At 42.7% G+C, this 12,683-nt stretch overlaps 1 protein-coding gene across 1 annotated transcript; it reads left to right on the top strand.

Moving 5' to 3' along the window:
* The first annotated feature begins 4,169 nt into the window (after positions 1 to 4,169).
* On the top strand, positions 4,170 to 6,818 carry LOC135062598 (putative nuclease HARBI1). Its single transcript, XM_063964145.1, has 4 exons — positions 4,170 to 4,923; positions 5,008 to 5,380; positions 5,692 to 5,713; positions 6,722 to 6,818. The coding sequence occupies exons 1-3, from the start codon at positions 4,179 to 4,181 to the stop codon at positions 5,693 to 5,695; spliced, it is 1,122 nt and encodes a 373-aa protein (XP_063820215.1). The 5' UTR covers positions 4,170 to 4,178; the 3' UTR covers positions 5,696 to 5,713; positions 6,722 to 6,818.
* Positions 6,819 to 12,683: the final 5,865 nt, after the last annotated feature.

Genomic DNA, 12,683 nt, shown 5'->3' on the forward strand with positions numbered 1-12,683 from the left:
TACGCATGCGCGAGTACATACGTACGACAACTGTGCAAAATTACTTAGAAAAAAAAAAGCCGTAACTGGCAACCGAAAACGAGGAGTGGCGTGGGCGTTGCGGAGGCGCGACTTCGCAATGCTCCGACATGGGCGTGAAAGTGGGCGTACAGTGTGGGAGTATGCAACTCGCAATGGGCGTGTTTTTAGCAAATAAACATTGTCGCTGTTAAAACTAACATAGGAAACCGTAGCAACATTCACGCAGCAGCAGAGTAGGTCTGCAGTTACTCTACATTTGCGAAGTACTGGTACAAGTGTGTATGCAGTAATTAGCAGTTAATTGGATATCACATTCATCTGATGTCCAATTACTTGTTAATTAATGAGCAGATGAAAGTTACCAACCAGCAATTGTCTGAACACACATTACATGTTTAGTCTACTCACATAGAAATCTCACACACTGCCAAATAAGGGTGTTTTTTTTTTTTTAAATTGTTGTGTAAGCCTTTTTAAAACTTGTTTTAATGTGTGTAAGACTCCCAAATACAAGCAAATGAAAATTTTTGTGAAAGTGTTTGAAATCTGCATAATTGTTTAAAAATAAACCAACACCAACATAATGCAGCATACACTTTAATTTAGGCTTAAAAGTCACAATAATATTTGATTATAATATCTGACAATGTTTGAAATGATGTCCTGTTGACCCTAGATATTTATAAAAAGCGTCGTGTCTGTTTACTTAATATGGACATTAAAGTGTGGTGCAAAGCATACCTTTTTTTTTTTTTTTTTTTCAATTTTTAAGGAGAATTAGCAGATTGGTCTACAAGTGTCTATATGCTGACCTAATCTTTCTGGAACTGCATTACCTGGAAGAAACTGCTCAAATTTTTGAAATATATTTTTTATTACTATATAATTTTTTGACAACATTTAAACATGGCTCCACATGAGTCGCACAGGCAGAGATGGACCAAGCAGCAAGCAGATGGCACTGACAATCATTAGATAGCAGAACTCAGTACTCTGCAAAAGTCTGCTTCTGACAAAAGTATATTTTTAAAGCATAAATAAAACATGACACACCCTGCCACACACACATTTTAAACCAAATGAGAAAGAATTAGGATCCACCACACAAACACAACAATACATAGCACACTAGTAAGAGGAAGATGGCTCTGGTGTTTATACACATAAACTCACAGGCTACAATACATCCAAACAGAAAGAATACATTTCACTAAGAGGGAGTTATCCATTCTGGTCACACAAGCCAACTCCAAAAATACAGAGAGGCAACATCAAAAACATGGGTGCTGCCCATCTGGAGAGACATCATTTTCTTCTTTTTCTCCCCGCCTGAGGCTGTTCTTCTTTGGAAGGTCTGCGGAGCGACCTTCGTTGGGCCTGCCCAGTGGGCTGTTCTTCCTGGGCAGGGGCAGGGGAGGGAGCCGATGTGGGTGGCTCTCTGCCACTGTGGGCAAGGGAGACAGCGATGGCCTGGAGCCCTTGCAAGATGTTATTTGCAAGGGTTTGGAATGAGGAGGCAAGTTGTTCTTGGCCCTGCCTGATCTCTGCCAGACCTTGGCAGAGTTGAGCAACACCTTGCTCAACACAGGTTCGGTGCTCAGTGAGCCGGACAGCTATCTGGCTTACCTCCCGGATGACCCCGTCTTGAAACCGATTTAGGCTCTCACCATACCTAGCGATTTCAAGCAGGATCTCCGGGATAGCAGAGGGTTGGGTGGGGGGGCCAGTAGGAACCTGCAGAGGTGGGATTTGTTGGCCCACACTGCCAGACTCACTAGGTCCCTCCACCTCAGCCTCAACCACATAACCGTCCTGTGACTCAAACGGATCACCCCCCTGTGCTGTGTTTTGTGGCAAGCAAATAGAAGAATGTGTGGGAAAAAAGTAGGATACAAAATTAGTTTATTATTATAAATACTGTCAAAATTACAGACAACTAAATGTGTAAACTTACCTTCCAAGTCATGTCCCGTCAGGATCTCAGGCAGGTCCGTGTCCATATGAGACACCCCTTGGCCCTCCTCATAACTGACACAGGGCATCGCCATCTCCTCCAAGTCAGTATACTCCACAGCGACAGGTGCTCCTCCACCTGTAGCCCTTGAGGCATTCCACTCCGCAGCCCTCTTTGCCTTCAGGCGGGATTTGAAGTCGGCCCACCTACATATGTATTGTGAAAGAGGGACAAAGTAGAGTCTTATTATTTGTCTAAGCTAATATATAGGACACGTGTTCTGCTTGTGTTTGCTAGACATAACATCACATGTAACTACATTTTTTAGTCAACTTAGCACAGAAAAAGGACTGTCAATATGCACTTACCGTCGTCTCACTTCCTGTGATGTTCTGACGACAGAGCCAACTTCATTCACAGATTTTGTGATGTCTCTCCAGATTCGTTCTTTTGAAGCAGCCCCCATGTTTTTTGGCCCTCTATGGATTTTGGACATGGCCTGCGTGACCAAGACACGCAACTCCCTCTTAGTGAATGCAGGCTGTCTTTTCTTCCGTCTGGAGGTAGCCTGTGAGGTTTCTTGCTGTTCATCACCATCTTCCTCCTCACTAGCAGCTTCTGTCTGTTGTGTTTGTGTGGCTAAAGCCAATTCTCCCTCAGTTTGGTCACTTTGTGTGTGTGGCAGAGTATCCCCAGTCAATTGTTGTGGTTCAGAAGCAGACATTTGCAGAGTACTAGGTCCTGCCTCTTCAACATCCGCAGAGGCGTATTCCAGCATGCGCCGTTGGCAATCTATGCGTCTTTTCCGCAATGCCATCTCCTGCTCTGCAATGCGGTCCATCTCTGCTGCGATTTGCTCACGAGAAGCCATGTTTGTGATGACGTGTGTACGCCGAGGTGTGTGCTTATATACCTACGTGCGTATCGTTAATTCACACAGGTGTACACTGTTAATCTGATTAATGATTGCACTGCTTATTTAAGGGCCTACTTTGCACGCTGTGAGTGTAGGTAGTTTGGAGTTTCACTTGAGTTTGTTGGCTTGTGCGTGAAGGTGCTATAGGAATTTGCAGAGTGAGTAATTGTCAAGCATACATTTGTCCTTTCGTTTGCGTTTTGAGTATAGACATTTTTTTGTTGCGTTTTTTCGTTTGTGAGTATTCTGGAAATCTTCTTTGTAATTTTTTGAATTCAAAGTTTTTTTATTTTGGTTTTTTTTTAATTTTTATTTAAAAACACATATATATTTAGCAAGTCCATTTTTGTAAATAAAACTGTGCTTCTTTGATTTGACTGTCATTTTTGTTCTCTTGTAGGAGTTGTTTTTTGGGTGAGGAAACCCTTGTTTATTTGGAGTTTTTGGTGTGCAAGAAAACACAAAAACTTTATTGATTTTGGATCAGGTAAGTGCCCTTTGCCTGTGTTGTTGTTTGTTTGTTTGAATGGTCTGTATGTTGTTTTTGACTGTCATTTTTGTTCTCTTGTAGGAGTTGTTTTTTGGGTGAGGAAACCCTTGTATATTTGGAGTTTTTGGTGTGCAAGAAAACACAAAAACTTTATTGATTTTGGATCAGGTAAGTGCCCTTTGCCTGTGTTGTTGTTTGTTTGTTTGAATGGTCTGTATGTTGTTTTTGACTGTCATTTTTGTTCTCTTGTAGGAGTTGTTTTTTGGGTGAGGAAACCCTTGTATATTTGGAGTTTTTGGTGTGCAAGAAAACACAAAAACTTTATTGATTTTGGATCAGGTAAGTGCCCTTTGCCTGTGTTGGTGCCTGTTTGTGTTTGTTCAAAGTGTTGTTATTATGTTTCTTTGCCATTTTGTAAAGACAAGTATTTTTTCTTACCTGGATTGATCTGCAAAGTAGTTTTTTTCTTGCCTTGCCTAGCTACTAAATGGTTTATTTTTGTTACTTGATTGATTTTTTTCCTTTTTTTTATTTTTATTTATATTTGTTTTATGGTGTTTGTGATGTGTTTGATGCTCAGAAATCTAGAAACTAACATTTTTGGTTTTTCTCACATTAACATATGTTTATTTTTTATTTTTTAAATTTTGTTCCTGAATTGAACCCAGAAATAATGTCGTACGCTCCTGCAGTAAGTTGACTCCACCTTTTTTTATACATTTATTGTTTGTATATTTTTTAATAAATAATTTTGGAGTATTAAACATTTTTTTGTTTTTATATCAAAAAAGTGTGTTATGTCGATATTTATCGCAGCAGAAGCCCTACCTCCCCAACCCACGCCAGCACTCCCACCCCAACCGCCAGCCCCACAACCACAACCGGCTCCTCATCAACCAAGGCAACGGAGGCGTGCTAGGCCACCAATTTTCAGAACCCGTGTCCTACTTTTTGGGATGCCAGATGATGTGGTGGTGCGTAGATACAGGCTGCCACCACATCTAATCCTAGACACTCTCTCCATAATAGAGAGTGATCTGGAGTCTGAAATTCGGTATCCTACAGCAATACCACCATTGACACAATTCCTTGCTGTGTTACATTTTTTGGCTACAGCCTCATATCAACATGTTGTGGGAGACCTGGTTGGCATGTCGCAGGGCCAGTTCAGTAAGGTCCTGCGGCGTGTCTGCCAGGCTTTCCTAAAGCGGGTGAAGCAATTCATTGATATGCCTTTGGATGTTGGTGCCCTAGATGTGGTGAAGCGGCAATTTGAGGAAGGTGGTAGTCGCTTCCCACATGTTATTGGGGTTGTGGATGGCACACATGTTGCTATTCAGCCACCAAGACATAATGAAGAAATTTATAGAAACAGGAAACTGTTTCATTCTCTGAATGTAATGGTTGTTTGTGGGCCATCCCTCCAGATCCTTTCCCTGAATGCCAAGTTTACTGGAAGTTCACATGATGCATATGTCATTAGACAATCAGGGATATGGCAGAGATTAAGAGCAAGTCAACGAGCAGACATGTGGTTATTGGGTGAGTTTGTAGATATTTTTTATCTTAAAAATAAATGAAATTTTTGAATATACTCTTTTTAATTTAAGGTTTTTCCTCAAACAGGAGACCGTGGATATCCTTGCACCCCCTGGCTCATGACTCCTTACCGTAATCCCAGGCCAGGACCACAGATGGCATTTAACTCCGCGCTTACTGCCACTAGGCAGCTGGTGGAGCGCACAATTGGTGTCCTTAAAGGGCGGTTTCGTGTGCTCCACCGCACTGGTGGCGACATCATGTATTCGCCGGAGATGGCAAGTAAAATAGTGGTCCTGTGCGCAATACTACATAATATCGCGGTAAGGAGTAGTGTAGAGCTTCCTCAGGCAGAGGAATTGCCTGATGAGGAGCCAGGGGTTGTTCGACACTTCGGTGGTGGGAGTGTTACACGGAGGGGGAGCCAAGTGAGGGCAAGGATTGTTGCCGAATATTTCAGGTATAGTGTTTTTATCTTATTTGTATGTTGAAAAAACAAAGCACAGTATGCTTATGTTTTGTTTGTAATGTTGACATTTTGTTTGAGATTGTAAGGTCATTGTGTAATGGTTTAGGATTTTTTGTTTATTTGTCATTTTTAAAAAAGTAAAAATTCGTTAACACGTTAAGCTTACAATTTGAGATTAGTACAAAATATAATGTGATGTGGCTAAATAGTGTCCTTATTTGTTTTATATCCTAAAACCTTGATTATTTAAACAAACACAAAAACAAATGAAATTGAATCTTGCCCACTTTGTGACTGTCCAGCTGAATGATCACACAAACTGTGGTGAGTACACAGATATGTTTAGAATTTTATTCAAAACTGTGTGTCTCTGTGTCTGTTTGTGTTATGGTTTTTTTTTTTTAGTTTTTTTTTAATGCAAAAATTTACTTCTGCGGATGCGTTTTTCCGCTCGTGCGAAATAACACTGCTCTTCACAGCATTGCAAAGATCAATAAAGTTATTAGAAATGACAACAGATTTATGACCAATCACATGCTAACAGACGCTATAAATATATGCCCAAATAAGGAAAACGCCATTGCCAAGATGCGTGCTGCACCGTTAACCAGGCGTGAGCTCCGCGTCCTGGTTGCGGTGATGGACCGCCGCGTAGGCCGCGTTGGGCGCTTCATCCCAAATCGGGTGAAGCGCGAGGCCTACGCGGAGGTCCGCCGCCTGCTGCGGACTCGCGTCCGCAGCAGGCGGTCAATCATTCAACTTGAGAGGAGATGGAGTGATCTCCGCAGGAGGACTCCCGAGCTGTTGGCGGAGATCCGCCAGCAAATTCGTTCTATGCATACACGACGTAAGTTACATTACATAAGAATATTAGCAAACATTGTGCAAATTTACACTAAGTGGTAGGCTAATTGCAACGCTGAGTGTGTTTTTTTACAAAATAGGACAGTGTGTGTGGTTAGGCCAAACAGTACTGACTGTAGCAAACTGACACCAAACAAGTGCATGTTTTCAAGAATTAATAACCAGCCAGGAAACTGGTCCCAAATACTTGATCATTGCTGCCTATATAATAAGGTGCCTTGAATAGTGATCTGGTGATGTTGCCTAGACCAATCAATATGACTCAATGGACTAGATTACGGAATGAGCTTCAAAGTAAAAGTTATGACTCATTTTGTTTGCTGTGGCCAACATGAATAGGATTTATACATGTTTGATTTTCATTTCTAAAAAACACTGTATTTTACATGGAACAGAACATTGAATATTGAAATTGTTTACTATGTAATTTCACATGTAAACTAAATGTTGTCAAAAATATCATTATAGGACAACAACAACGGCAGACCTCTCCGCCCCCTTCCCCTTCCCAGTCCCCCTCCCCTTCTCACTCCCCCTCCCCTTCTCACTCCCCCTCCCCTTCCCAGTCCCCCTCATCTTCCCAGTCCCCCTCCCCTTCCCAGTCCCCCTCATCTTCCCAGTCCCCCTCATCTTCCCAGTCCCCCTCAGCTTCCCTGGCCCACTCCACTTTCCATTCCCCTTCTCACCACACCTCTCCATCTCTTTCTGGGACCCCTTCTCCTCCTTCCCATACCCCTTCTCCTTCAACTTCTACATCCCCATCTGAACCCCCCTCACCCTCTGTTGCCTTAACTTTCTCTCCGCCCCCCTCGCCCTCTCAATCAGACCCCCCCTCTGAAATTTGCGCCCAAATCCAGCCTCCTTCCCCCATCCAGCCTCCTGCCCCAATCCCTCCTCCTTCCCCAATCCCACCTCCTTCCCCAATCCCTCCTCCTTCCCCCATCCAGCCGCCTTCCCCCATCCAGCCAACATCCCCACCCAGTGAATGGGCAGAGGAAGCCCCTGAAGACCGTTCAGGGAGTCTTGATGTTGCCGTGGAAAGTAAGTTTATTTTTTGATTTTTAAAAATGATTACCCACTTACACTTACAATGCCAAAACATGCAGTGTTGTACTGTTTGAATTCTTGGACCCTGGACAAATATTTGTTATTTTCATCATGGTGTACATGTTGCCTTTACATATTTGTGAGTGTCATTATATGTACAGTGTGTATGTGTGCAATGTTTTGTGTGTCCACTCTAGGTTGACACTCATTAGGTAGCCAGGGTTGCCAGGACAACAGGGTTTATATGTGTTAGTTTTTATGGTAAACAGTTAGACCTGAGTGGAGTTTAGTATGTTGTTGGCCTTTTACACTTGGGCCTGTGTAGTCTGAATATTTGCACTTACAAATCACATGCTTCACTTTGTTATGCAGCCTAATGACACACTGATTTGTTGTGTGAAAGTTACATTCACAAAATGACTAATTGTTCTAGTCAAACCTGTTTGCACTTATTTAGTAAGGGCAGCTTTCAGGGAGTGTGGGAATGCTATGATATGTTGGCCTTCGGAAGATGTTGATATGCAGTGTGAGGAGGCAGGACCAAACCCCTTTAAAATAAACAAAAAACAAAAAGATGGTAATGAATGCCAACATGGTGTAACAGTGACGAAGATGGAACATAACTTTAACATGGGATGTCGCCCATAACAACCAATACAATTAATCTTTACAATTGGGGAACCACTTCTACAAGATAATAATTTTATTTTGGCTTGTTTGCTATGGGCAACGCTACATCTTAAAATGAACTCACATAGTAGTAAATGTAGCCCATGGTCTTTAAAATTGGAATAAGTAACAAAAAAAGACTGAGCAGGCTTGCGTTTTTTTATGCTAATGATTGTACCATAAAACAGTCATGATGTATCAACTTTGCCATTAAGCAGGCCTGTCCAAACTGCGCAACTGCAACTGTGGAAAAACTACACATCCCAGCATGCCCTTACACAGGTTTGGCATTCCCTGGCCCCAAAACTGAGTCAACGCATGCTGGTATATGTAGTTTCACACAAGCAGGAGGAATGCAGTTTGGACCTGCATGCATTAAAGTGTGCTTTGTGCCTTGCTTGGATAATAAGCAATGTGAGTAAGTTAGTAATGTTTATGTTATCTCTTAATTTCAGATGTTGCCGTTGGAGATCCCACATCGTTACAGTATATTTTTACAAATATGAGGCACCATCTCCAGGCCTTGTTGGCACTTGTTGACGACATGGAAAAAATATGTTAATTGTTTGTTTTAAAAAAAAAAAAAAAAAAAAAAATTAACATTATTCAACTTTAGAAAAAAAATAAACTATTACATTTAAATACTTTTGCGACTCCTTATTATTTATTAATGCAATAAAGGAACACCAGATTGCATAACAAACATTTCTTACCTTAAACATTTCAAACAACTAACGTAAGTTATTTTAAAAGACCAACTAAAACATGTTATTGGCTAAATAAACATGCAAACACCTTCATTCACATACAAAAACTCAACTTTAATAAATTCAGAAAACACATTAGAACAAGCACATTGCAAACATCTATATTTATATTAAACATGTTAATAAAAGGAGGCTCTTTTATGGCTACAAAGTGTTCTTCAGGTATTTAAACAAATACTTAATTGATCATGAACATTTCAAATCATTCACTAATTGGATTTGTTATTGATGAGGGCTTGTGGACTTTTAATTGGAAGGTGTTAGTCCACGAAATAGTAAAAAAACAAATTCAGCTGCGTTTCTCTGCAAAAGTGAGCACTTTAACTGAAAAATGTGTAAATCTACTACAACTTAGTATTTTTACGAAGAAGTATGTGTTAATGCGATGGGTTCGCATTGCTGCGACGATTTCGCATTGCTGCGATGTCATTTGGCGTACGCCCACTTTGTGTAATAATGTGTGCGAATGAGCAAAAATACGTTGGGGGCGGATGTTCGCAAATTTACTACATTAACGCAACTTTACTAATAAGTTGTGCGAACGAAAAACTTAGCGAACAACTCGGAATGAGGGCCAATATCCGCTTCTGCGAACCTAACAAGGCTGCAGAGCTCTTACCTTTTCACCTTCCACTATCTGCACAGAAAGGGAAAAAAGAGCTGTATCGAAACAGTTAAAATGACTGCATCTCACAAAAGAATGCGTCACCAACCGTTGTGAGGGAATCTAACTCACGAAGGTAGACTTACCAGTGGTATTCGCTGAGAGTGACTTAACTGAGGCATCCCCAAACAGCGGTACACCATCACAGGGAAAAAACTCCAGTATCTCTCGGAGTCAGCCTCAGCATTCCTCCGGCCACACCTACTGCAGATGCACGGCAGCCTGCCGCAATGTTATAGAGAAGAACCAACATAAGGAACATCCCCTCTCTCTCTCTAGGGTAATTCTATCGGATACCTTTCCGAATACAAACACTCCCCCATGTGCATGTAATGCAAATAAGCCCAAAGCATAGAAATAAAATATCACTTAGCTTCCTGTGTACGATCCTTTGTGACAGGGCCCCGTGTCGACCAGGAGTTGACTTTCACAGTATTCTATCCGCGGCGGGAAAAGAATAAACCTTCGGACTCCTTGTGAGGATCTGAGACCAACTCGTCACGGCCGACCTAGAGCTTTATCAACAGAGCGACCAGCACATGAGAAGGAATACTTTTACTTCAGCATTCATTAGAAATCGAAATATGAATATACATAATGTAATACACATATACACATATATCATATGTGTATATATATATATATATATATATATAATCGGATTGTCCGGAACCGTCGGGTCCCTAGTGACATGCATGTGTATGACCATGTACTGAATGCCCCAGTTGTGGATCTAACAGGAAACCTTATGATCGACAGAAAACCTAGTATTCGTCGACAGCAGGGAGTAGTAACCAGGCAAAATAACATTCTTGCGACCCCGAGGGGTCCGAGGGAAGTATACATATATAATTTTAATAACACCCCCCCACAAATACTACCATGTCTGTGCTCGAGCTACAGGCCCATGGAACCGTACCATACATATACATATAAATATATATACAGGTATAAGTTAGTTACATCATGTTAATTTACACCCAGTAATAACAGTTGGTGCTGACAGGGTCACCCACATACTACTGTGTCTCCCATGCAGTGTTTACTTTTGAAAGCATACAACTACCGACCTGCTGACACTGCATCTACTGAATCAATCACCAACAGGCGTCGGCGATGCCAACAGGGATCCCCATAGCTGTTTGTGACAGAGCACTCCCGCATGTCGACACATGTGGACTAAAAAGCTATAGTGGGTATATCTGACAGGGAACACACAGACATATATGCACAACACAATGATTACATGCCCATTATAAAAAATAGTGCTATATTTCCCTCTTTATAGCACTAAAACACTATGCCCCCCCTCGTTTGCACTATGTACATGCTTTGGCGGGGACATGGAGAAAATGGCGCTGAATCCTGTTGTGAGGGCTAAGCCAAGCCCCCTCTTGGCGCGCTTCAGCCCCGCTATTAATATAGCTATTTATGCTGGCCGGGGGCCGTATACAGGTGGTCATTCCGAGTTGTTCGCTCGGTAATTTTCTTCGCTTCGCAGCGATTTTCCGCTAATTGCGCATGCGCAATGTTCGCACTGCAACTGCGCCAAGTAAATTTGCTATGAAGTTTGGTATTTTACTCGCGGCATTACGAGGTTTTTTCTTCGTTCTGGTGATCGTAATGTGATTGACAGGAAGTGGGTGTTTCTGGGCGGAAACTGGCCGTTTTATGGGAGTGTGTGTAAAAACGCTACCGTTTCTGGGAAAAACACAGGAGTGGCTGGAGAAACGGAGGAGTGTCTGGGCGAACGCTGGGTGTGTTTGTGACGTCAAACCAGGAACGACAAGCACTAAACTGATCGCACTGAAAGAGTAAGTCTCGAGCTACTCAGAAACTGCACAGAGAAGTCTTTTCGCAATATTGCGAATCTTTCGTTCGCAATTTTGATAAGCTAAGATTTACTCCCAGTAGGCGGTGGCTTAGCGTGTGCAATGCTGCTAAAAGCAGCTTGCGAGCGAACAACTCGGAATGAGGGCCACAGTGCCTATGCACTGTATACATGTTTAGCCAGACTACTTGAGGTATATATTGCTGCCCAGGGCGCCCCCCCTGCGCCCTGCACCCTTGTAGAGCCGTTGGTGTGTGGGAGAAATGGCGCGCAGCGCGATTGCTGCGTGGTACCTCTGAGACTCGGAAGTCTTCTGCCGTCACTGAAGTATTCTATTCTTCTCATACTCACCCGGCTTCTTTCTTCTGGCTTCTGTGAGGGGGGTGACGGCGCGGCTCCGGGAACAAGCAGCTAGGCGCACCAAGTGATCGAACCCTCTGGAGCTAATGGTGTCCAGTAGCCTAAGAAGCAGAGCCTTTAACTCACAGAAGTAGGTCTGACTTCTCTCCCCTCAGTCCCACGAAGCAGAGAGCCTGTAGCCAGCAGGTGTCTCCGAAAATAAAAAACCTAACATAAAGTCTTTTAGAGAAACTCAGTAGAGCTCCCCTAGTGTGTGTCCAGTCTGTCCTGGGCACTGAATCTAACTGAGGTCTGGAGGAGGGGCATAGAGGGAGGAGCCAGTTCACACCCATTCAAAGTCTTATAGTGTGCCCAACTGCCCATGTCTCCTGCGGATCCCGTCTATACCCAATGGTCCTTACGGAGTCCCCAGCATCCTCTAGGACGTATGAGAAATACAGTAAGGCCCAGTCTAATTTATCAACGTTTCAATTTCATTTCTGAAATTTTCATCAGGAGTATGAAATTGAAAACGTTGAAAACCAGAGCGGGTCTGACTTGTATTTTTGACTATAAGAATATGCTGTGAGTGCTGCCTTTTCCACTGATTTATGCATGTTCTTTTTGGATGGCACCCAGCTGGATGTATTTTTGTAAGGACAGTGCCGAATGACCTCTATGAGAGATATATATATATATATATATATATATATATATGCAAGCTATGGGTGGCCCGGCACTCCTGTAAACCTTAAACACAAATGCTGCGGTGCCCTCCAAGTGACTCTAGGTCACAATATATAGCGTGGATGTGTGGCGGCACTCAGACAGACTCTTCAAAGTGAATAATCAGGTCATTTATTAGACCAATGCAACCGGTTGCATTGGTCTAATAATACCCCTTTTACACTCGCAGAAAAATCCCGGGATATTGCACGTGAACGCGCATCATCCCGGGATTTTTCTCAGTGTAAATGGGTACAGGGACAATTTCCCGGGACGAGCATCCCGGTATTTCATCCCAGGTCTAGAGCAGGGTTGAACCCGGGACCGTCCCGGGAAGCTGCCAGTGTAAACGGATATACCGGGTCAAGGCGACCCGGCACCCGTTCT

Source organism: Pseudophryne corroboree, chromosome 1 (assembly GCF_028390025.1).
Source record: "Pseudophryne corroboree isolate aPseCor3 chromosome 1, aPseCor3.hap2, whole genome shotgun sequence".
In the NCBI taxonomy this organism is placed as follows: domain Eukaryota; kingdom Metazoa; phylum Chordata; class Amphibia; order Anura; family Myobatrachidae; genus Pseudophryne; species Pseudophryne corroboree.